We start from the raw sequence: 26,345 nt of genomic DNA on the forward strand, positions 1-26,345 counted from the left end.
CGGAAAAAAAATGAAAGAAAATGGAATGAAATATTTCACAAATCCTAGCTTTCTTATTTTCAAAAATAGTGTATTTCATTAATGTGTTTATTGATGGATCACAAGTAAAAGGAGGTAAGCAGATCTAGACTACATTCAGAAAGTTCAAACAGAATATGGAATTACAAAGAAATAGAATTGTAAGCAGAAATCAGACTGAATATAGAGATGCATGTGCCCTCCCTGAAAATATCATGGTAAGCATGGTGCTTGGTAGACATACAATATAAATACATATGATATGGAAATAGAAAAAGGGCAATAACTCTGTAAATGATCATGGTATAATGTATTCTGAATATTCATGAAACCGTTCTCATGCTCAAACTCAGACTCTGTGCTCAGGCCGAATTTCATGTTCTGTTTCACTGTCTCAAAAACAGTTGTAGTTATTTTATCTATATTGAAGTAACTCATGTGAGCATTAAGGCCCGTTAGGCCTCTTGCTTTACAAGTCGGATGATTTAATCGAGTAACAAGAAAGTTGGTTTGAACTAAAAATCCATGGTTGATGCTGAGCACGATTTCATGATTATAATACTAATAATAATAATTTGATCATGAGGTTCTTTTATACCGCTTTATCACTATCTAGTTCGTAGGTCGTCTCAAAGTGGTTCACAAATTATTATCCGTGGTTATAGGGCATTTGCAACCAGCCAATATCTTTGTCAACTCCCTGGGGAGCATACAGCCAGAGATGCCATTTCAGCACTCGCAGCTAGCATTCAACAATCTAGCACTGCCCAACCATGTACTCATTTACAGCGGAGTAGACTGGAACAAGCGAAGTTAAGTATCTTGCTTAAAGATACAACACAGTCCGTGCCGCAACTCGAACCTGCAACCCTTTGGTCAGGAGCCCGGCGTCCTACCACTAGACTTGCGTGCATTTGTTATTAGTTAGGTCTGCTAAGTTTCCATGAAATCAAATGGAAATGGAGGGACTCTTCTGTGCTGTCAAGTTTGGTGTCCACAGACCAATGGAAGACTTGATTCCTATAGTATGCCCTCACTCACTTCCTCTTAAACTGTATTGTAGGGTTTAACCCTTTCACCACTGTAGACCATAATGGACTCATCCATATCAATGATTGGTAGAGTCTACTAAAGTTACATAGGGGTGAAAGGGTTGAGAAGATTTGTAGATGAAGAATAAATACAAGAATAAATACCAAACGCACAATACTATCTGATTATCCTTTTCAAAGCTATTTCTTGTTCAAAATTGAATGACAACACAATAAATCACTTTGTTCTGAAAATCTTTATTTTAAAGAGACAAATAAATATCGACATAAATAAAACAGAAAACTGATATAAAAATTATAGAGAATATTATATTAAACACAGGATTAAAAGGACTTGGCTGGATGAAATTTTTCTGCTTAATAAAAATTTCTGAACAATAAAAACGGGTACAGGTAACTTTATACATAAGAAGTGGCCCTTTGGCCTGAAGAGTTTATACATTAGAAGTGGCCCTTTGGCCTGAAGAGTTTATGAGACCTAAGGAGCCAGGAATGTATTTAAAATTTTATCAACATATTGAAAATACATTAAAATGATTTGAAAACTTCATTATTTTATGAATTAAATACTGTAGTAATGTTCTAATTCACAAAACAGGAGGTATCACGTTACATGTACATTACACACTGGACCCGTCATTTATGTTAGAGTTACCTCCCTTGTTTGTTTTAATTTGCATTGTATTATTTAAAATAGTTTTGGGAATTGGAAGAAAAATCATAATACTCAACCATTAATGAAGGTTTGTGATTTAATTGAAATATCTAAACTTTGATAAAACTATTTGAAATATGGCACTGTCATGTTGATGTTAATTACTGTGTTTACAAGGAATGACTACCTCAGTTAAACTGTTTCCTATACACTTCCATTCTTACTTAAAGTTTAAATATTTCTTACCTAAGAGCATTAAGACCTCGTAACCATTACTAAATTAGTATTTTACACTAACAATCAACAGAATTGATAGAAAACCAAGTGCAATTATTACAACTGGCTGAGTGATTACATAGTTTCATAAACTTTCAATTGGAATCAACTGTTTAATCAATCAAATTTAAATCATAAACAATTATCTGAAAAAATCTTTTCATAAATACCGGATTTTAATTTTCATTAATTCATACATTCTGGACAGACATGTACCTATCAAATAAGTCATAAATTAGTTGACAAAGTCAGAATAATCAGTCAACACAGTATTTTACAGATGTTTGAGTGAGGAACTCTCTAAGAATTATCAGTCAAAACAGTATTTTACAGATGTTTAAGTGAGGAACTCTCTAAGAATTATCAGTCAAAACAGTATTTTACAGATGTTTAAGTGAGGAACTCTCTAAGAATTATCAGTCAAAACAGTATTTTACAGATGTTTGAGTGAGGAACTCTCTAGGAATAATCAGTCAAAACAGTATTTTACAGATGTTTAAGTGAGGAACTCTCTAAGAATAGAAGAATAGAACAGATGTATACAATGTTCTGTGATAATAATCATAGCATTAATATATATCATAACATATATATTCACAACTGCAGCTGAGATGCTGGAGATGTCTACCAAGTTTAAAGGAAATCCGATTAAAACTACAAAATTACAGTGCCTTTGAAGAATAAAACCGACAATAACTGAATAAAAATTCCTTTCAACACTGAAAGACAGCTAGACTCCATTATATACTCCCTCTTCACGAAATAATACGATGCAGCGTGTATGATTGATAAAATTTGATAAATAAAATATTTGCATATAAGATTTAAATACAAGTAAAGGCAAACTAAGATGTCATTGTTGTCAGTGGATATAGGCACATCCTATGTAAAGCAGTGAGTTTTAATATCTAATTCATGTGAGCGGAACCAATCCTACAATCACTCAGAAACTAAAACCTAAGATGTTTCCTCAAAAATAAAAAATAAATTCTTCTAAAAATCAAAAGCAAACTGTTTTTTCAACAGGGTGTACGATATGAGAACTATTGTTTGTTTGTTTCAATCCACCAGAGGGCGCCACACTCCTCTAATACAATCCACCAGAGGGCGTCACACTCCTCAGATACAATCCACCAGAGGGGGGCCACACTCCTCAAATAGAATCCACCAGAGGGGGGCCACACTCCTCAGATACAATCCACCAGAGGGCGTCACACTCCTCAGGTACAATCCACCAGAGGGTGTCACACTCCTCAGATACAATCCACCAGGGGGCACCACGCTCTATAAATAATTGCTCCTCCACTGGCGTGCTATACTTCTTTATCAATGGATCTAGTCCACTAAGGGGCACAACTCTTCATTTATACAATCCACCAGGGATCGTCAATCTTCACAGATTTGATCCACAAGGGGAACCATCTCCATAGATACACTCCACAAGGGGGCACCAGTCTCCAAAGATTCAATCCACTAGAGGGTAGGCATCACACTCCAGAGATACAATTCACAAGGGGGCATAACTCTTGAAAGATATAATCCACATATAGGAGGTGTCACTCTCCACAGATACAAGCTACTCGTGGGGGTGTCACACTCCATAGATACAATCCACAAAGGGCCCCCACTGTCGATCCACAGATAGATTCCACAAGATACAATCCACATGGGAACCAAATTCGACAGATAAAATCCACAGGGGAGTGTCATACTCAATAAATACAATCCAATAGTGCATATCACAGAGCTTGGATGCTATCCACCAGGGGGCGCCACATCACGATACAGATGACCGTACTTGACTGAATCGCATTGGTTTTGCCCTGAAATTAAAATGAATATTTTTTTCTAAAAACAATGAATTTGCAATAGAATAATCATTGATTTGCAGTTATTGTTGACGAAAACAATATTTCCCATTGTCTTATCATAAAACTCAGTAAAAATCTTCATCCACGACAAACTAATTAAGTATTTCAAGGTCAACAATAACAGACTGATAAGGTTAGTCAAGGTCTACATAAAAAATTAAATCTGATGTGAGTCAACCATAACAATTTAATTAGATGTGTTAGGGTAAAATTCAACCATAACAATTTAATTAGATGTGTTAGGGTAAAATTCAACCATAACAATTTAATTAGACGTGTTACAGTAAAAGTCAACCATAACAATTTAATTAGACGTGTTACGGTAAAATTCAACCATAACAATTTAATTAGACGTGTTACGGTAAAATTCAACCATAACAATTTAATTAGACGTGTTACGGTAAAATTCAACCATAACAATTTAATTAGATGTGTTATGGTAAAAGAAGGTGGCCATGGTCAGCAGTAATAGATTAAGGCCAACCACAATAGGCCAATTAGGATTTTCAAGGTCAAAGTCAATCAAAACAGAATAAGTAGGTCAAGGTCACCCATATTTATAAATACATTAGGTAGGGTAAAGATAAACTATAAAATACTTAAGTGGTATGTCAAGGTCAGCTTTAACTGACTTATGAATCTAACGAATGAATTGGTAAAGGTGATTGACCAATCAAGTGTTGCAAAGTCAACCAATAGAAATGTATGAGGTACACTTAAGTCAAATATACTAATAATATGGGTCAAGGTCACGGACAACTATTACAAACTGATAACATTACAGACCTACGACAAAGGCCAACCATTATAGATTTAAGTGTATCGTCAAGGTCACAGACAACTATTACAAACTGATAACATTACAGACTTATGACAAAGGTCAACCATTATAGATTTAAGTGTATCGTCAAGGTCACAGATTTTTTTTTATTGTATAACCATATACAGGCTAATTGATGTGTTTAATAAGAACTTGAAAAAACATTCAGTAAATGTTTTTAAAAATTGCCTCGACAGATGGTGTGTGACCAACAAATTAGCTCACTGGTAAATTAGGGAATAAATCTACCCAGAATGGAAGAAATTAGATTTCATAAACACGATGTTGAAAAAGAAATTGCATATTATAATGTATTCTGTAATTTCCTGTTTACTTATGGATATGCTTTTCACAAAATTCTCACATTTAAAAAGTTGATGAGAAATCAGAATATCTATTCATGCTGAGCATGCAGGATATTCAAGTGCTTAAAATCTACAATTACACGTCTAAATTGGAGAAAATACATATAAAACTCAGTAATAACACCCCTATGTATCTTTAGTAGACTCTACCATGCTATTTAGGAAGATAACGTCTATAATAAACAACACACCCTCAATTTACCATACTCATTATACACAAAAGTTATTGTCTGAAAAGGGGGGTGGGGTTGGGAGTTACTCATAAAATACTTTTATCACTATTTATGATAAGTGCATTGTTTTGTTTATCAGCAGGAATGTCAATAGTATAAGAGAATTTTATATACAGAAAAACTTGTAATTTAACAAAACTGATAAACTTTGTCTTATGGAGATTAAGTACTGCAAGGGGAATGATTTTGTGTCATTCGCAGAAAATAAACTTCAACCTAAGTATAAGAAAAAATGCATATGTAAGAAAAGGAAGAAACTAATTAAGCTTTAAGATTAGAGTATTTAGATGTACAAAAGCTTAAATTAGAATTATGAATTTTCCTCCCTTTCTCGTTAAATTCCCACTGAAATCAACCTTTTTAGAAATTGTTTTTCTGTGATAAAATGAAAAATTAAAGAAATTTATTGGCATTTATATAAATAAACAAAATAAGGCATGTCATCAATTGAGGGAAGATTTCATGATTAATAAAAAGACAATGTATTAGCTAAGTTAATTCATTATGACGGTAGGGTAATCATACAAGTAACAGACCAAAACTCTCATACAGAAATATATATATGATATAAAAAACAGGACAACAAAAAAATACCTTTATAGTATAATCACCAATAAAGCCAAAATTTCCTGAAAATTTTTAACTCAGAAGTTTGTGATATGTTTTTGCTATGATTGGTATTTGAGTTCATTTGACACCATTTTTATCAAAATATGTGATATTTCATTTTCATATTTAATAATTATGTCAGAATTTCAGTTTTATGAAGTTCATGAACAAAACAGTTGTTTAAAGTGCAAAAACAGTCCAAGTTAAATTACTTTCAAGAAATTAAGACTTGACCTCGTATTCGTAAAACAGTTCTCAAGTTATGTGCTCATATAGACTTTGTTGTGACTGGTGGAGACGTTACCATGGTTTCAGAAAGTCAACACCAAACAGAGGAATGGTAATGACTACAAATCTCACATAATTAACCCCATTACCCCTATGTAACTTCAGCAGACTCTACCATGCATTGATCTGGATGAGTCCATTATGGTCTACAGTGGTGAAAGGGTTAAAATCCACTAGTTCTGTACTTGATACAGTCTTATCTTGTCTGCACCTCTGGAATATCTCACGACAAAATCAAAGCCCCACATCAAGCTATTTGATTAGTTTTAGGTATATACACCTGACCAATCACAAGGCTGAATGATACTTAAGTCCAGAGGAGCTACACCCAACTTCAAAGCCTGATGATTTTACCATTACACTGTTGCATGATTTCTTTTATCTTTATTGCGTTTCACATGACTGGTCTCCTTGTATCATCTACACAGTAATGTATTATAAAGAGCCTTCAATTTTGTCATGACATATTACAAGCCTGCAGAAAGATCTGTGAGCTGAGATTGGAAACCATGGATTTCAAAAATAAACCAACAGAAAAGTGATCGAATATTTTAAATTTTCTAAAACTTCTTTTTGTTTGAGCTTGAACATGAGAATGGTGTTTTTTTATGAAAACAGGCCTTATATATAATAATATAGAAATATGATAGATTGAAAAACAAACAAAAACAAAATAAAACAAAATGTAATTTATAAATCTGAACTGAAAATGTATACCTTGTTTAAAACTTTAGAGGGGGTTATATAACCAGGGATAAAATGATTATATATACGAAGGGATTTAAAGCTAATCACCAAACAATGTCCCTTATAATATATGTGCAACCTCTCAACTTTGTATAGGAGTCCAATTGGTCTGGATGTAGAGGACAAAAAAAAAGTATGAGGGAAAGAAAGAAGGAAACATGAGAGTGAAGAGTGGAGGGGGAAATGAAACATGGGAGGAAACAAAGAGTGGAGATGAAAAGAAAGATAGAAGGAGGGGAGGGAGGGAAACGAGAGAAAGGGAGGAGTTGTAGAGTGAAAAGGTGGAGGAGAAAAGAATGGGTAGTAGGGGAAGATGGAAGGAGGCAATGGGATATAGGGGAGCAACCAAAGACAGGAGAGGTAGAGAAGAAAGGAAAGATGGGAGAGATTGAGGGAAGGAAACAAGGGAGAAAGGGAGGAGTTGTAGAGTGAAAAGGTGGAGGAGAAAAGAAGGGGTAGTAGGGGAAGATGGAAGGAGGCAATGGGGTAAGGGAGGAACCAAAGACAGGAGAGGTAGAGAATAAAGGAAAGATGGGAAAGATTGAGGGAAGGAAACAAGAGAGAAAAGAATGGGTAGTAGGGGAATATGGAGAGAGGCAATGGGGTAAGGGAGGAACCAAAGACAGGAGAGGTAGAGAATAAAGGAAAGATGGAAGAGATTGAGGGAAGGAAACAAGAGAGAAAAGGAGGAGTTGTAGAGTGAAAGGGGGGAGGAGAAAAGAATGGGTAGTAGGGGAAGATGGAAAGAGGCAATGGGGTAAGGGAGGAACCAAAGACAGGAGAGGTAGAGAATAAAGGAAAGATGGGAAAGATTGAGGGAAGGAAACAAGGGAGAAAAGGGGGAGTTGTAGAGTGAAAAGGTGGAGGAGAAAAGAATGGGTAGTAGGGGAAGATGGAAAGAGGCAATGGGGTAAGGGAGGAACCAGAGAGCAGAAAGGGTGGAGAGGGAATAGGGTATTGACTACATAAGGGAGGGAAACAAGAAAGTCGGGGTTTGGTTTGGTTTATAGGGCTAATAGTGTCCTGAATGTCAGTTTAGAAGGTCAATTAAAAACATGGAAAAAGAAATAAGGCAGGACTCACTGGGGATAGAGAAACAAGGCAGGACTCACCGGGGATAGAGAAACAAGGCAGGACTCACTGGGGATAGAGAAACAAGAGCTGTGTACTTTCTGTGGAAAGTTGTTACCCGAGTTACAGTGGACAGACAGACAGTTCGGTGTCTAATGTTTTATGAGTACAGGGTGAACAGAGACATCCTGTGTCTAATGTTTTATGAGTACAGGGTGAACAGAGACATCCTGTGTCTAATGACATGCAAAAATATACATTGTCTGTGAAATATAAAAAAGTAAATCCAGATACCATTTCACTACTAAGAGAACATACTATATGAATGATTTTTCTCGGCGTGTTCCTCCGACAAAACTTCTTATCCTGTAGGTGTGGTAGAAGAGGCATTAATTAAAATGAAACGGAATAAAAAATTGGTATAAAAAAATTGCAAACAATTAAAATAAAGAAGAAAATGATAACACATTTTAATTTTGACTATCATTATGTGTAAATTCAAGCTTTGCTGATAGGAAACCTTGAATTTTCCCCCCTTAAGGAAAATGCTACATTACAGTACAATGTTTCTCCTTCACAAAAGAGTTCATCATGCACTAATTAAGATCATGAAATATCTTTTATGCATGGACTCGGTTAGGTTGATTAATTAATGACATGTTGCAAAAATACACAAGAAATGATGACACATTTGAAACTACCCAAGAAATTATGACCATTTTTTTAATAATGCTTACAAAGAGATGTATGGGAGATAACTCTAACACAAATCACGTGCATATCAAGTAAGGTAGCATATATCCTTAACTCAAACTCATACATTGGACCCAAGTGAACTAATCCATGCATTTACCCCTCATTGTATTTTTTACTTAGAATCCTTTCCGTGTTGTATTTTGTTCAAGTCCTTCGGGAGTCATTTCATAATTAAATTAAATATATATATTTTCAATAATAATTCATCCTATTTCTATAAAACCTGTGTCAGTGGTCTAGATTGTGTGTTCACATAGTTAATCATTAATATTGATACACAGAGACGTATCGCTGCATACATAAATACTGAAAATACTGGTGTTGTGTTATGAGATACTGAAATTTACCCAAAGCCATAAAACCCATCTTTATCAGTACTGTGTTTTTTTTGAGCTGGACAGGGAGTTCCGAGACTCATGTCAATCATATACAAACATAGATGAGCATCCATTCTAATACTTATTAATGTATTATACAGTAAGAGTGTGTAGTGTAAGACGTACCTGAACTGGTTGTTCTGTGGCTGTTTGTTCACGAGCTGGACGTTGTTAGATCTCCACTGCGCCTCAATCTTACTGTAGATTCCTCCAGCAAACTGTAATACAAGGTCAAAGGTTAAGTAAAGCACAAAGGTCATAGAGTATCTCAAATCCATACAGTGACACAAGGTCACACAACAGCACAAGATCATAGGACAACTCAATGTCATACAGGAAGCTCAAGGTTATAGAGTAACTCAGAATCACAGGATAACTAAAGAGTATAGAGTAATTCAAGATTATAATGTTGGTCAAGTTCACAAAAAGTAACTCAAGATTGTAAGGGTTAAACAAGGTCAAAAGACAAATAGTCACTCTAGGTAAATGGTTCCTCAAGGTCATAGACTATAGTACTGTAAAAGTATAGAGTAATTCAAGATCATAACGTTGGTCAAGTTCACAAAAAGTAACTCAAGATTGTAAGGGTTAAACAAGGTCAAAAGACAAATAGTCACTCTAGGTAAATGGTTCCTCAAGGTCATAGACTATAGTACTGTAAAAGTATAGAGTAATTCAAGATCATAACGTTGGTCAAGTTCACAAAAAGTAACTCAAGATTGTAAGGGTTAAACAAGGTCAAAAGACAAATAGTCACTCTAGGTAAATGGTTCCTCAAGGTCATAGACTATAGTACTGTAAAAGTATAGAGTAATTCAAGATCATAACGTTGGTCAAGTTCACAAAAAGTAACTCAAGATTGTAAGGGTTAAACAAGGTCAAAAGACAAATAGTCACTCTAGGTAAATGGTTCCTCAAGGTCATAGACTATAGTACTGTAAAAGTATAGAGTAATTCAAGATCATAACGTTGGTCAAGTTCACAAAAAGTAACTCAAGATTGTAAGGGTTAAACAAGGTCAAAAGACAAATAGTCACTCTAGTTAAATGGTTCCTCAAGGTCATAGACTATAGTACTGTAAAAGTAACTTAGTAACAAGAGATTACAGGGTAACTACGGTAACAAGAGATTACAGGGTAACTATGGTAACAAGAGATTACAGGGTAACTATGGTAACAAGATATTATAGGGTAACTATGGTAACAAGAGATTACAGGGTAACTATGGTAACAAGATATTATAGGGTAACTATGGTAACAAGAGATTACAGGGTAACTGTGGTAACAAGAGATTACAGGGTAACTATGGTAACAAGAGATTACAGGGTAACTATGATAACAAGAGATTATAGGGTAACTATGGTAACAAGAGATTACAGGGTAACTGTGGTAACAAGAGATTACAGGGTAACTATGGTAACAAGAGATTACAGGGTAACTATGATAACAAGAGATTATAGGGTAACTATGGTAACAAGAGATTACAGGGTAACTATGGTAACAAGAGATTATAGGGTAACTATGGTAACAAGAGATTATAGGGTAACTATGGTAACAAGAGATTACAGGGTAACAATAGCTATTAGAGGAGAAACTTACATCCTTTTTAGGTTTGTCTAACTTGTCTGGGTTTAACCGTAACTTTGTCAGATACAGCCGGATGTCTTTCATTCTTCTATGGTCTGAGAACAAACAGAAAAAAATGTTACATTACATATAAAATTAAATCATGTATGTCCACATTCCTCCTGCCCCCTATTTGTATGCATGCCCACCTTCATATATAATGTGTAAGCTCCTCTCACTTCACATAAGCCCCTCCCATATCATGTGTAAACCCCTCACACATCATGTAAGTCCCTTCCATATATTATTAGTTGTAAGCCATCCAATAATTCATGTGTAAGTTCATCCCACTTAATATAAGTCCCTCCCATATTATGTGTTAGCCCCTCCTATAGTATGTGTAAGCCCCTCCCATATCATGTGTAAACCCCTCACACATCATGTAAGTCCCTTCCATATATTATAAGTTGTAAGCCATCCAATAATTCATGTGTAAGCTCATCCCACTTAACATAAGCCCCTCCCACATTAGGTATTAGCCCCTTCTATAGTATGTGTAAGCCCCTCACATTTTATGTAAGCCCCTCCCCCACTGACCTTCCTGTCGCTGAGCGTCCTGGTTGTACCTCATGGACCTGCCAGTATCCCATGTGGACTTCTTTGTTTGGCTACAAATCAAAACATGTGGCTCAATTAAATGAAGAAATCAATATTTATATGTTGTTTTCTTCACACTGACTTTATGCATTTCATCCTTACCAGCAAAAAAGGGAGAAACCACAATAATTTTTAAAGAGACCTTTTAATTTCAGTGAAACCTCCTACCTTCCTCAAGCAGGGAAAATCTTATTAAGAATGTAGGATTTTTCATTATAAGGAAATGGGTGGACACAAAAAGAACAAAAAGAGTTGTGCATCAACAAAAAAATTCTTCATCAAATTTCCCTTAAATAAGAAAGGAAAAACCTTGTTTATCTACCATTACCATTGAAACAGGTAAGAAATTGGGACTTAAATTTTAATGTTTCGTAAATATATTCATATTTAAAAAAATTAGATTATAAGTTTGCAATCTTTGAGAAAACATCCAGTAAGACACAATGGTGAGAAGGCGCTTACTCAAAATCTGGAGCATCCAGCAGGATGGCCTGGGGATCAATGGTCACTCTTGACCGCCTCGTTCCTCTTGACCGACGAGCTGCATGAGAAATTACCAATCAATGAGTTTTGTTAAAATGGCTATGTCACAAAGGCTCTTTGGGGTGTAACTCATTCACCCCTGAAATTTCATAATGAACTGTTCCAACCTTTGAAATTTGAAGAGTTTAATTGTGTCTTCAGGGGTGAATAAGTTAATGGTAAAATGCAAAAGTTAAGAGTGACAATAAACAAGTTTACTCTGAACAGAAAGATTGAACTGTTAACTATGGTGGCATATTTCTGCCATCCACTTGCGACTTACGAGTTACGTATGTCGACATAATTATTGAAAGATGTCGACATAATCTGAGAATATGTCGACATAATCTGAGAAGATGTCGACATAACTGTTAAATTATGTCGACATATTATCACATTTGCCGAGATAATTTTGCCGAGATAATTATCTCGTAAGTGGGTAACTCGGCTTTTTATCGTGTTAATGCTCGGGTGTGACATCGACTTGCCACTTACGACTTGCCACTTACGACTTATTTATGTCGACATCCTAGTAGATTATTGCCGACTTACCAAAACGAGGCTTGTGCACGAGGACCGCGAAGGTGGGCTGATGGTGACTGAACAGTGGTGACTATACTGGTGAGTAACTTGGTAAAATCAATGTAAATATGGGAAATCAAAGATATGGATATTACAGTAGGTTACTATGATGTACAGAGTTTATCAATCAAAGAGGGATTTTACATAAATAAGTCGTAAGTGGCAAGTCGTAAGTCGATGTCACACCCGAGCATTAACACGATAAAAAGCCGAGTTACCCACTTACGAGATAATTATCTCGGCAAAATTATCTCGGCAAATGTGATAATATGTCGACATAATTTAAAAGTTATGTCGACATCTTCTCAGATTATGTCGACATATTCTCAGATTATGTCGACATCTTTCAATAATTATGTCGACATACGTAACTCGTAAGTCGCAAGTGGATGGCAGAAATATGCCACCATAGTTAACACTTTTCACAAGCAACATGAAAACTGTGTGAGAAACGCTTCCTAATGTGAGGATAATGTGTTTGATAATTATAAACAAGGCATCACAAGTGATACAAATCCCCTCGCATTCACAAATTGTGACATATATCTAAGAGAAAATGAAGTCGGTAGAGCGATGACAATTTTTTTTTCTTAAAAATAGTAAAAGTCACCTTGACCTTCAATGTAGAAACCCGAAAGGAAAGATGTTCAAGGTATTGCCAAACCAAACACTTGTATGAAGTTTCATGAAATTCTATTGAGGAATGAAGTCGATAGAGCGATGACAATTATTTTTTGTAAAAATGATAAAAGTGACCTTGACCTTTAATGCAGTAACCTGAAACGCAAATTTGTTCAAGATATTGTCACACTAAGCACTGGTATCAAGTTTCATTTACCAATCAGACTAAAAACATCTTCCCAAAGGTAATTTAATCACATGCCAGGCGATGTTTGCCCTATCTAAATTTTTGCCTTTTACTCTCTCTATAAATATGAGAACAAATCATTGTGATTCCACATATTAGTACACTGCTTCCTAAATGCATTTGTTCACAATAAACGGCAAAATTACCTAATTGATAGAGAACAAATATGGATTTTCCAGTAAATGCTGAATATTTCAAAATTCAGCCGGAGAAAATTTCCCAGTATACTGTAGCACAGGTAACGAGCGTCATGATGATAACCTATAGGTTACATTACCTGTTCCTTTTGGCTGTTCGTCGTCTCCTAGTTCGTCGTCACTTTCTCCCATGCCGATATCGTCATACTCAAATGACAGCTCCCTCTCCATGGTCAGGGCCTGGAGGCGGGGCTGGGGCCTCACAGTCTGGATAGAAACACGATAGATTAGATATATTAACCCAAAATAGCTTAAACATGCAATCAATTCTCTGGGCTATTTCACTAAAAATTTAGTCAGTCACATATTGGACATGTGACTCCTGTCACCAAAATAATATCATGAGACAAAAGATTGACAAAATTTTCTGGTGTATCTTACACTGAGAAACACTTAAGGACGAAAAAATCAATTCTACGACTTAATCTACCTTATTATACCAGTAAACTTCAATTAGCATTGAATTTTACAAAACACAATCTAAATCATAAATTCATGACCCAACTTAATGACGTACCAGCTAAATAATCTATGCATGGCTANAAATGCATCACCTATAGAAATTAAGCCAATCAAATCATTATTTTTTAAGAACCGCATTTATAATTGGCTTGTAAGAGTGGAACTCTTTAGAGAGGGAGGTAAGAATAGGGTAGCATACAGCCTTGATAACTTCAACAGAGCTTACTAAGTATCAAAGAACTCTTTTGGATAGGAGGTGCATGTCAAGTAAAGGTAACATACAGCCATAATTACCTCTGATTTTTTGTTGTCATCGGTGGTAGACATTATTAGTCTGTACTAGTGAGTGTACACATTAAATCTATCACAGAACTATTTTGGAATGTCAAAGTGAAGGTAACATATAGCCTTAATTACCTCAGATTTTTTGTCGTCATCAACAGCAGACATGAGTGAAGGATGGATGGCCGTGCCTTCTTTACGTGTGCTACTCACATATTCCTCATTTTCGTACATGTTCAGCTCTGACTCGCTGTGAAGGATAACAAAACATTTTTCTCACAGATATCATCTATTGTAGCAATATATACATGACAATTTACCTCACAGAAAGTAGAACTAATCATGAAAATATTTAATATTCAGGCACAAAGCTTGTAAATGAATTCAGTGATGGCAAGTATGGAAAGTTCCAGATCTGCATGGAAACTGGATAAATAACCGTAGTACTTTCTATCTTTCCAATAATTCTTTCAGAAAATGCAAGCATGCAAACACAGCAGAGCGTTCCTGAGTTTAATGATTGCACATGTACACAGAGGCATGACAGAAACATTGTCCCCATGTTTAATTGTCAGTTTTTGAAATTATAAACATCACCCCAATATAAAGTTGATTAAGATATGATAAATATGGGTGTCAAGATAGATACGGTATATATATTGTAATAAGCCTAGGGGTAAATTAACATATAGGTAACCTCTGACTTACTGGATTAGGGGGATGGGGTAAATACAGGACAATAAAATAGCACCGTTGGCATTTCTACTGAACTGCAATTGATATGTGTGGGCCTGTAACCTTATAAGCTTATTACTGGGTCAATACAGGTAAATGCGGTTAAGTACAGAAATATAAAAAAGTAAGAAAATGACAAACATGAAAAATCTATTCTAGTACTAAACATTCCTCTTAATATCATGCATCAATTATCTGAAGAAAATATGATATTAAAAGAAAATGATTTTTAACTGTGATATAAAGAAGCATGAAAGACAATACAATGTTTCAGTTAACAAAGAACTTTATACATTGGGTCCAAAGTTTAAGGTCCAGTTTATAAAGGTTCCCAGTTTATAAAGGTTCCCAATTTATAAAAGGTTTCCAGTGTATAAAGGTTCCCAGTTTATAAAGGTTTTCAGTTTATAAAAGGTTTCCAGTTTATAAAGGTTTTCAGTTTATAACTTTAGGTTTCCATATTATAAAGGTTTCCAGATTATAAAAGTTTCCAGATTATAAAGGCTCCCATTTTATAAAGGTTCCCAGTTTATGAAAGTTCCCAGTTTATAAAGGTTCCCAGTTTATAAAGGTTTCCAGTTATAAATGTTATTTTGTTAAATAGAGAAGAACCGACACCAATTTACAAAATTAAAATTATAATAGTTGTGACATTACTAACCAAATATGATATTTATTACCCCAATGTATATAAATAACATATACTAACCCAATATATTTATAAACCAAATGATAGTTACTAACCCAATATATTTGTTGAATGCAATATGAAGTTAACTCATTCACCCCTGAAGACACATGTTAACTCTTCCACTTCAAAGGTGAAATAGTGAAATTTCAGGGGTGAATGAGATAACAGATATTTTACAACACTTACTGACCCAATATCTTTTAGTGACCCAATATCAAATGTAAAAATAACCCAATATGGGAGTTGTTGAATATCACATGACAGCTTTACACCAATCAAATTACAGAGTTTTCACCATGGAAAGTTAATAATCTGCAGAGGAAGGTTTCAATACTATCAGCTGTATTCAGAACAATGGAGAAAGAATAAAAAAACAGGTTCATTTTAGTGAAATAATAATTGTAAGATCACATTCTGTGCAGATTTCTAGATATATAATTTTAAGCAGATTAAATAATATTAAAATTAAAGGTAATGAAAAAGAAATCAAATTCAAAATGTCAGTTCATGTTATGAGATTAAAATCACAAACCTGAACCTTGATAGTGTAAACCTGGTTTGTACCAACAGTAAACATGACATGATCTAGCAGGTGGTCAAATAACTACCCTTCCTCCCCCTGTTTTCGTACAGATTTCATTTTACATTCCACAAGTTCCTGATTATTATGAAAGATTAAATTATCATATTGATCACATTAACAACATCTAAAATAACACATTTTTTATACAATAAAGAAGGAAAACATTCATAGTATCTCACCTCAGAACAATGTGTGTATGGATACGCCGTAAATTTCACGAGGACTCACGAGGGAAGTATATCCCTTCATGTAATTAACATGTGTAATCTGAACCATCAGATGAACACAGGTGTGTGGTATTTCTTTTATTACACACATAAAACTGTTCTTTATGTTTTTTTTATATTTTCTGAAAAACATTACCTACCAATACCCCGTATCAATGTTTAATATGCTTTTCAAAGTATTGAACAGAACAACAAAGGCAGGCAAAATATCCCAACAGGGAAAGAAAAATGTCATCACCATAACCACATCGTAATAAGACGGTGCTAAAATATTCAGAACCCAATCTTGTTTCAATTTGTCAATTTGATCAGTAGAAAACACCTGTTAAGTTCAAGCCAAAAAGTAGTTCTGACTACTGGGGTAATACAATATCTTGTATAGTGTATACAATGTACCAGATGGCCTGACCATGATTGTACTACTCAAGTAAGAATTTGTACCTGGCGTCTGAGAGACGTTGGAATGGTACACACACCACATCTCTGTGGGCGAGCAGATCGTCGTACACACGGTTTGGCGAGGCTTTGTCGACATCTCCTCCGGGGATGATCTCTGGCAGACTGACAATGTGATCCCTCACACGGCACCCCTAAACATTTACAAAATAACAGCAATGTAAACAAAATGTCTGTATTCCAAAAAACACTCTATAGATATCTTGTAAATATCTGGTAAACACGTCAGTCCTTGTCTTTTTAGTACAGGACAGATTTATTCAAATATAATCCACAGACTTATTAATGAAAGGATCATCAAAATATTGATGTAAAAATAAGTACTCAATACAATTACCTGGTACTGTATGTTCAAACTGTGAAATAACACTGATCAAAATCCTCAATTACATGTCAAAATAAACTTCAGGTTTGGTTTAGTATTGTTTAATGTATGTCCTATCAACAGCTAGCTATGCAAGGTCATTTAAGGACGGCCTCCCCCATTTGCGAGATGCATGCATGTGGTGAGTTTGTGCATAATTAATTTGTGTTTTGGGAGTCTGTGGTATGTTCATGTTTGTCTCCTTGTGATAGTGCAGGACTGATGCTGACTTTATAGTGTAAGTTCACTGGAGCACACTGCTGAAGACACATCTTATTTTACGATCAAACCTCGTTATCTCACCATCTTCAATAGCCAAGTGTTCATAATTTAAATTTGTACTATTCAACCTTGGCGGATTTAGCCTTGTGTTTAATTTCCCTCCCTTGCCACCTAACAGAGACACTTTACTATCAAAACTTTAAACTTTCAAGATTATTTCAGGACTGGCCTGGTCGCCTACAGTTTAAAGATTATTTCAGGACTGGCCTGGTCGCCTACAGTTTAAAGATTATTTCAGGACTGGCCTGGTCGCCTACAGTTTAAAGATTATTTCAGGACTGGCCTGGTCGCCTACAGTTTAAAGATTATTTCAGGACTGGCCTGGTCGCCTACAGTTTAAAGATTATTTCAGGACTGGCCTGGTCGCCTACAGTTTAAAGATTATTTCAGGACTGGCCTGGTCGCCTACAGTTTAAAGATTATTTCAGGACTGGCCTGGTCGCCTACAGTTTAAAGATTATTTCAGGACTGGCCTGGTCGCCTACAGTTTAAAGATTATTTCAGGACTGGCCTGGTCGCCTACAGTTTAAAGATTATTTCAGGACTGGCCTGGTCGCCTACAGTTTAAAGATTATTTCAGGACTGGCCTGGTCGCCTACAGTTTATGGTCGCCGGTCGCCTACAGTTTATGGTCGCCTACAGTTTATGGTCGCCCTGTATTTCCCTTGGTTTTGAAAAGTTATGATCACCACCTACATTAAAACATTATCCTCTCAGACCCTCAAACAAATTCATTAACCTTACCCCCTGACCCTTCAACTTCATTAAACATATGCCCTATGACCTTTGACTTCTTAATTAACCTGACCTTTTTGACCTTACTCCCTTTGACCCTATGACCTTTTCGCTAACCTTACCCCCTGACCCTTCAACTTCATTAAACTTATCCCCTATGACCTTTGACCTCTTAATTAACCTGACCTTTTTTTAAACCTTACTCCCTCTGAACTGTGACCTTTTTAACCTTACTCCCTTTGACGCTATGACTTTTTTCTGTAACCTTACCCCCTGACCCTTCAACTTAATTAAACTTATCCCCTATGACCTTTGACCTCTTAATTAACCTGACTTTTTTTAAACCCTACTCCCTCTGAACTATGACCTTTTTAACCTTATTCCCTCTGACCCTATGACCTCTTCGCTAACCTTATTCTGCTGTGTGGGGTCAAACCGGAGATTTTTCTGGTGACAGCAGGGATAAGTGCCGATACAGGCCCCAAGTCCACTCTCGTTGTCATAGCGAGGCGGCTCGGGGTGATATTTACAGTGGCCAAACTCGGCACAGGGAAACAGGTCACCACAGCGTGTACAGTTCAGGAAATTGATGAGGCCCCAGATACGCCAGTAAACTTCGCGCCAGGATTTGAGCTGTGTCTTTAACTCCAACAGGTATTCGTTGATGTCAAAAGACTTGTCTTTGACGTGGCAATGTGATAAACGGCCTCTCTTATCGATGGTCATCCTTAAAATAAAATATAAAATTCATCTCATTGTTTTCTTCATTCCTTCGGTATCCCTCCTACTTGTCTCTATTTTATGTGACAATATCTTGTGACTTCCGATATGGATATCATGCCATGTTGGTTCAATAAAGATTTCGCACTACGACTCCGCTTTAGTTGTACTTCATCCTCAACAACTACAAAGGTTTGAAAGTTACACAAGTTTTTTAATGTAAATTATTGGTATTTCAAAAACAGCCTTAGGGTGAATTCATTTGTGAGAGTTAATCAAAATCTACTGCTAAAATATTTTCATTGGTCTAATTCTATTCCAAGTGTTGAATGGCAGCAACATGGTAACCATTCATTTTCAATTCGAAAATCATTTTCCCGTGATGCTTTGGAGAATATGAAAATTGTCCATTGAGACTCGGAGAAGTAGAATATTATCATCGGCTCCCCATAAAAAAACAGTAACCTAATGCAATCAATTGAAGACCCTGGTGTTTAGAGGTCTGACACTTATTTGTCTGATGATGGTGACAGAGTAATCGCTAAAGAGTTACACTGAGGTACACAGTCATTTGTCTGATGACAGTGACAGCGTAATCACTAAAGAGTTACACTGAGGTAAACAGTCATTTGTCTGATGACAGTGACAGCGTAATCACTAAAGAGTTACACTGAGGGACACAGTCATTTGTCTGATGGCAGTGACAGAATAATCACTAAAGAGTTGCACTGAGGTACACAGTCATTTGTCTGATGGCAGTGACAGAATAATCACTAAAGAGTTACACTGAAGTACACAGTCATTTTTCTGATGGCGGTGACAGAGTAATCACTAAAGAGTTACACTGAGGTACACAGTCATTTGTCTGATGGCAGTGACAGAATAATCACTAAAGAGTTACACTGAGGTACACAGTCATTTGTCTGATGACGGTGACAGAGTAATCACTAAAGAGTTACACTGAGGTACACAGTCATTTGTCTGATGACGGTGACAGAGTAATCACTAAAGAGTTACACTGAGGTACACAGTCATTTGTCTGATGACGGTGACAGAGTAATCACTAAAGAGTTACACTGAGGTACACAGTCATTTGTCTGATGACGGTGACAGAGTAATCACTAAAGAGTTACACTGAGGTACACAGTCATTTGTCTGATGACGGTGACAGAGTAATCACTAAAGAGTTACACTGAGGTACACAGTCATTTGTCTGATGACGGTGACAGAGTAATCACTAAAGAGTTACACTGAGGTACACAGTCATTTGTCTGATGACGGTGACAGAGTAATCACTAAAGAGTTACACTGAGGTACACAGTCATTTGTCTGATGACGGTGACAGAGTAATCACTAAAGAGTTACACTGAGGTACACAGTTATTTGTCTGATGACGGTGACAGAGTAATCACTAAAGAGTTACACTGAGGTACACAGTCATTTGTCTGATGACGGTGACAGAGTAATTATCACTCCTACTACAGCTAGCCATCTAAATGTTACACAAACATTTCACTGGCTGTGCTAAATGAACCTTGTATACAATCTATATTTACTAGCCCGAAAACAATGTCTCAAAATATGGTTCCTTCTCCTACTTACCTACACGGCATACACTTGACTTTCTTCTCCAAGTTAGCAGTCAAAATTCTTTTACATACAGAGCACCTGTAAAAATATATAGTAAATTTAACTACTTAACGTTCATTTCAATTTACTTTTTGTCAAGTTAACATCATTTAGACTATGATTGGGTATCCATGTTAAAATATACAGTGAAATGTGTCTAATCTGACACCCCGTGGGGCACAACGTTTTAGTCAGATCAACCTGTCAAATCTGACACCCTGTGGGGTACAACGTATTGGTCATATCAACCTGTCTAATCTGACACCCTGTGGGGCACAACGTATTGGTCAGATCAACCTGTCAAATCTGACACCCTGTGGGGCACAATGTATTGGTCATATCAACCTGTCTTATCTGACACCCTGTGTTGCACAACATATTGATAAGTCATTAACCTGTCTAATCTGACACCATGGTGGGTACAACATATAAGTCAAATTAAGGTTGGATCTGAAGATTTCATTGTATAACGTTAAAACACCATAATGAAGGAGAATCCGTTTCAAGATCAACAAGGTAGTTGAGATATCTAAATTCAAAATAAAGAAGTTCAAATATGGTTTTCAAGAGAAAGGGGGAAATTTCCAAACAAATCTAATTTTTCATAAGATTTTGCATTTCAGACTAATACGAAGTAGGCAAGTTCTAATGAATATTTCACGATTTCTGGTGTGCAATATGTCTACAAAGACAACTTGACTGAACAATAAGACAAAAATCTTAAAACCACAAACTTCACTTTTATCTTATTTACATATTGCAAAAAAATCGCACCATGTGAAATAAAGAAAACAATAGCAAACAAATATTTGTACGTGCCGGCCTCCTACACCACAGAATGTGTCAGCGCACAGCAAACAAATATTTGTACGTGCCCGCCTCGTACGCCACAGAATGTGTCAGCGCACGGCAAACAAATATTTGTACGTGCCCGCCTCGTACGCAACAGAATGTGTCAGCGCACAGCAAACAAATATTTGTACGTGCCCGCCTCGTACGCCACAGAATGTGTCAGCGCGCAGCAAACAAATATTTGTACGTGCCCGCCACGTACGCCACAGAATTCTTACCTAAACATGTTGGTAGCATCCTCCGGCGAGTCTGGACTCTTTGATTCAACATCAAACAGCTTCTCCAGCTTCTTGGCGAACAGTTTACTAAAGTCAAAAGTAAAACAAAACATTTACTATGACCTTGAACTTGGTCTTAAGACAGATTCCTCCCAGCCCTAGAACTAACTTGGAGATTTTTAAGGAATGTTCTAAATTTATTTAACAAAGCCGCATAACTTTATAATTTATCTAACAAAGCCCCATACCTTTATTATTTATTTAACAAAGCCCCATATCTTTATAATTTATTTAACAAAGCCCCATACCTTTATAATGTATTTAACAAAACCCCATACCTTTATAATGTATTTAACAAAGCCCCATACCTTTATAATTTATTTAACAAAGCCCCATATCTTTATAATTTATTTAACAAAGCCCCATACCTTTATAATTTATCTAACAAAGCCCCATACCTTTATAATTTATCGAACAAAACCACATACCTTTATAATTTATCTAACAAAGCCCCATACCTTTATAATTTATCTAACAAAGCCCCATATCTTTATAATTTATCTAACAAAGCCTCATACCTTTATAATTTATCTAACAAAGCCCCATACCTTTATAATTTATCTAACAAAGCCCTATACCTTTATAGTTTATCTAACAAAGCCCCATACCTTTATAATTTATTTAACAAAACCCCAAACCTTTATAATTTATTTAACAAAGCCCCATACCTTTATATTTTATTTAACAAAGCCCCATACCTTTATAACCTATCTAACAAAGCCCCATACCTTTATAATTTATCTAACAAAGCCCCATACCTTTATAATTTATTTAACAAAGCCCCATACCTTTATAATTTATTTAACAAAGCCCCATACCTTTATAATTTATCTAACAAAGCCCCATACCTTTATAATTTATTTAACAAAGCCCCATATTTTTATAATTTATTGAACAAAGCCCCATACCTTTAAAATTTATTGAACAAAGCCCCATACCTTTATAATTTATTTAACAAAGCCCCATACCTTTATAATTTATCTAACAAAGCCCCATACCTTTATAATTTATCTAACAAAGCCCAATACCTTTTAAACTTGTCCTTTCTGTCCTTGATGTCGTCTGCCTCGTTATGGGTAAACAGGTCGGATATCCTACAGTAGTTAAATTGACCATAATTAAAATTTACATTAACTGAAATTTTGTAATCAAAAGTTTTAAAGGCCTATGATCTATTAACACAATTAAGGTAGTTAGATAGGTAAACCACATGTTAGATAGGTAAACCACATGTTAAACACAGACTCCAAAAATTTCAGCAATTTATTTATTTTTTTATTAACTAAATCACCCCTACATTTTTTTAATGGACTTGCCCAGTCTATGATTTGGTAAGGTTCAAATGTGACTTTAGGGGTGAAGGGGTTAATAGACATTTTTATAATTTTGCTGGCAATTTTTATTACTGTTATATGAAGATTTTGGTTCAACTGCAATAGTAATATTGACATGAATACTAATCAATCTGCAGGAAGATGACAACATCTTTAATAACAGATTATTTTTGTAATTTGGAGAAAAGAAATAAATTCTCATAGGGAATAGTGATGATTTTCTGGCTCTGAGAAAAGGGAAAAAACATTGCACTGATTAGCTTTGGAGATTGGGTGGCGATAATTTTACTGACCTTCCCACGAGTTTGTCGTTGATACAATTCATGTTACAGGGCGTTGATACGATGGAAGACATGTTGCCATGGCAATACTCTATACATTCCTGTACAAGGACGTCCATCTTGAGAAAGTCAGACGAAATCAAAATAGATATCACGTTGTTTGCCTCTAAAAATAAAAAATACTTTGAACTAATTTGTTAATCAAAATGTTTGAGGCAGATTTTACAGTAACTTGAAGAATTTTCAATCATTTAAAGACTTTTTTAAAACCCTTAAAGATGAATTTTTTGATGATCCAGCCATTTTTATTCACTGCAAAAATGACTTGACTGAAACACAGTGAATTACTCACACGTGGAATTTTTTTTATAGAAAAATACCAATTGCATTTCAGAACAGTAACAGTCTTAATAGCAGGAAATGTACTTTCATAAACAGATTTTTCTACATATATTAGAAGAATTTGATTTAAATTTTTAATAACAGAATTTTGAGTTTTTAAGTTTTCATTTCCTAGAAATATATTTTATTTAGCTTAAATATTCACATAAACTTTGAAGAAACAATTGACATTTAAAAATAAAAATAATAACATGGATTAAATGACAAATATATGTGCAGTTATATATATTCAGCTAAAATTTTGGTCTCAAAAAGCAATCAAGAAAACAGTTCCTACCCAGTCTGGGTTTGTCCGGGACATCCTTTGAGCCCCGTTTGACATATTTCATCAGCCAATCAAAGATCTGGACGTCACAATGGACAGAGATGTCCACTTCCTCCCAGCGCTGGGCGTCCGTAGACAAGTACTCAGCAAAATATTTCATTTCCTGAACAAGTAAGTCTCTGGCACAGTGGAAATCCTGCTTCACTGAAGCCAAAAAATACATAATTAAATCATATATTATAGTATGTCTAGATTATCCTCTTTTCTAATTGGATAAGCCACTATCACCTGACCATTCAAAGTTACAAAATGATTCAGCAATTGTATTAAATGTCTTAAAGAATTATATCCACTTATAGTGTTTTTAATTTCAGATCTGAAAAAAAATTGATACTGGCACATCGAAAAAACTTGTGTAATTTGCGCAGTGTTTTTGTGTTTAAATTGAGTTTGAAGTTGGGGGTGCGCAATTACATAGCTATATTTTTTTCATGATTTTTTAAGAAAGATCGTTGAATTGCATGGTCGTCCATCTTAATTTCTGTCCATTGCGTTATTACAGAAATTTAAAAAAAAACGTAATCCAGGGAAAGATAAATTGGAATTGATTTATTGACCGATTTGTAACACTACTCACAGCTTTTGGCCTCGTCACACACATGGATGGTCATCAGAGGCCTGCAAACAAAAATAAACAAACAAACATAATGCTTGTTTTAAAATCCTTTCTTTTTTATGACAATTTCAAACCATGGACAGATGCTAATTTTTAACATAAAAAATATATCAAATTCTTTTATACGTGATACGAAAAATTGATAGAAATGACTGTTTACTTACAGGGCAAGGTTGCTATGTAACTTCAAAGTCACTCATTTATTGTTACCCCTTGTCTTACTTTTTGACTAGGGCTGTCACAATATATCGGAAAACAGGTATATCACAATACACAGGAATGTCGTATCGTACCACAATACAGAGATGAAATATTGCTGTATCCCAATATTTTTCAAAAGCATATTTTTATGTATATGCTTGGTGTTTTAACTTTGCAAATTACCACAAATTCTAACAGATTTGCCAATAAGCATAAATCAGACTTTTAATAGTTCAAATTTTAAACGATGGTTGGTTTGACAAAAATCTCATATCTATGTAATCCATATTATATATGATTAAGTTTGATAAAATTCTGACAACAACTTATTATAAAATTGAGCACATCCTTCCTATGACAATATATCGGGATACACTCTTGACACATATTTATGACTTTATGAGGTCAAGGTTACACACTATACTTACCCCTGGTCAGCGTTGTGGCGGCCTCCATTCTTACTTTTTTGATCTGCTGAGTCCTTAAAATCTTTATCACCTGTGAAATTTAAATGGTTAATTTTAATCTAAATAATATTTCGAGATTTGTGTTGATTCTAGGGCGACATGGTACTCATTCTGAAATATTTCAAACTTCTCTAACACAATCAACAGTGTCATATGGAAATAAAACTGCGGAATATCAACAATTTTTCAAAACTTGAAAAAAAAAAAGGAAAAAAGATGATTATTATATTTTTTCTCTCAAAAAACAAAATCAACATTATACATGTGACGGTGTGGCTAAAGAGTTAATATCTTTCATTTAATTGCAATGTTGAATATATTTAACTATGTATATGAAAAATCGCTTAATCTTTGAAAATTTATTATGATGATATTTTCAAACTGAAAAGGCAGACCTGTACCTTCAAAAATATGTGAGAAAGGGGTGGAGAAGGGGTGGAGAAGGGGTGGGGGAGGGGTATAAGGTTAAATGTTTTGCAGTGATCTATGTGACTTGACTTTAATTTCATACCAGATCTGTCTTTACAGGAGATTAGACATGAATACCTGTGGATAGCAATTCTAGCATGTAGCAGTGGTTTTTTATTCTTTAATTTTGCATTTTTTTTTATCTGTTTAAATCCTGAATTAAATCGGCAAAAATCATACATAAAATTGGCAAAATAATGTCAGTTGTTTAGAATTAAGTTCTACTCACTTTTACGTGCGGAGCTGGGACAGCTGCCTGTTTTACTGACCGTGTCAGACTCTGTAAAACTGATCTGGGATGAAGTCCCCGGGACAGCGTAACTTTTCTCAAACTGGTTAAAAGCATAGACATCACCGGCCAACAGTAATTCTTCATAACGTCGGGCGACCTGTGACATAGAATATTCTCACATACAGAGTAAATTG

The 26,345-nt window shown here is 35.2% G+C and overlaps 1 protein-coding gene across 3 annotated transcripts in view; it reads right to left on the reverse strand.

The window, feature by feature from the left end:
• Positions 1 to 1,324: 1,324 nt before the first annotated feature.
• The window catches only part of LOC110457145 (uncharacterized protein KIAA1841-like), a 30,152-nt gene continuing 5,131 nt past the window's right edge, over positions 1,325 to 26,345 (reverse strand). For 2 of the 3 annotated variants that reach the window (XM_021508254.1, XM_021508253.1), the window contains exons 3-19: positions 26,149 to 26,308; positions 25,413 to 25,482; positions 24,745 to 24,785; positions 24,120 to 24,311; positions 23,453 to 23,606; positions 22,854 to 22,919; positions 21,766 to 21,852; positions 20,669 to 20,734; positions 18,758 to 19,073; positions 16,951 to 17,099; positions 14,409 to 14,523; positions 13,610 to 13,736; positions 11,823 to 11,901; positions 11,301 to 11,371; positions 10,737 to 10,819; positions 9,265 to 9,356; positions 8,308 to 8,371 (exon numbers count right to left, since the gene is read on the reverse strand). In XM_021508254.1, the coding sequence (XP_021363929.1) occupies positions 8,323 to 8,371; positions 9,265 to 9,356; positions 10,737 to 10,819; positions 11,301 to 11,371; positions 11,823 to 11,901; positions 13,610 to 13,736; positions 14,409 to 14,523; positions 16,951 to 17,099; positions 18,758 to 19,073; positions 20,669 to 20,734; positions 21,766 to 21,852; positions 22,854 to 22,919; positions 23,453 to 23,606; positions 24,120 to 24,311; positions 24,745 to 24,785; positions 25,413 to 25,482; positions 26,149 to 26,308 (1,917 nt within the window). In that variant the 3' untranslated portion in view covers positions 8,308 to 8,322. Of the gene's footprint in view, positions 3,825 to 8,307; positions 8,372 to 9,264; positions 9,357 to 10,736; positions 10,820 to 11,300; positions 11,372 to 11,822; positions 11,902 to 13,609; positions 13,737 to 14,408; positions 14,524 to 16,950; positions 17,100 to 18,757; positions 19,074 to 20,668; positions 20,735 to 21,765; positions 21,853 to 22,853; positions 22,920 to 23,452; positions 23,607 to 24,119; positions 24,312 to 24,744; positions 24,786 to 25,412; positions 25,483 to 26,148; positions 26,309 to 26,345 lie in introns of those variants that run through there. The other variant, XM_021508255.1, reaches the window with a different exon arrangement.

Source organism: Mizuhopecten yessoensis, unplaced genomic scaffold, assembly GCF_002113885.1.
Source record: "Mizuhopecten yessoensis strain PY_sf001 unplaced genomic scaffold, ASM211388v2 scaffold9031, whole genome shotgun sequence".
In the NCBI taxonomy this organism is placed as follows: domain Eukaryota; kingdom Metazoa; phylum Mollusca; class Bivalvia; order Pectinida; family Pectinidae; genus Mizuhopecten; species Mizuhopecten yessoensis.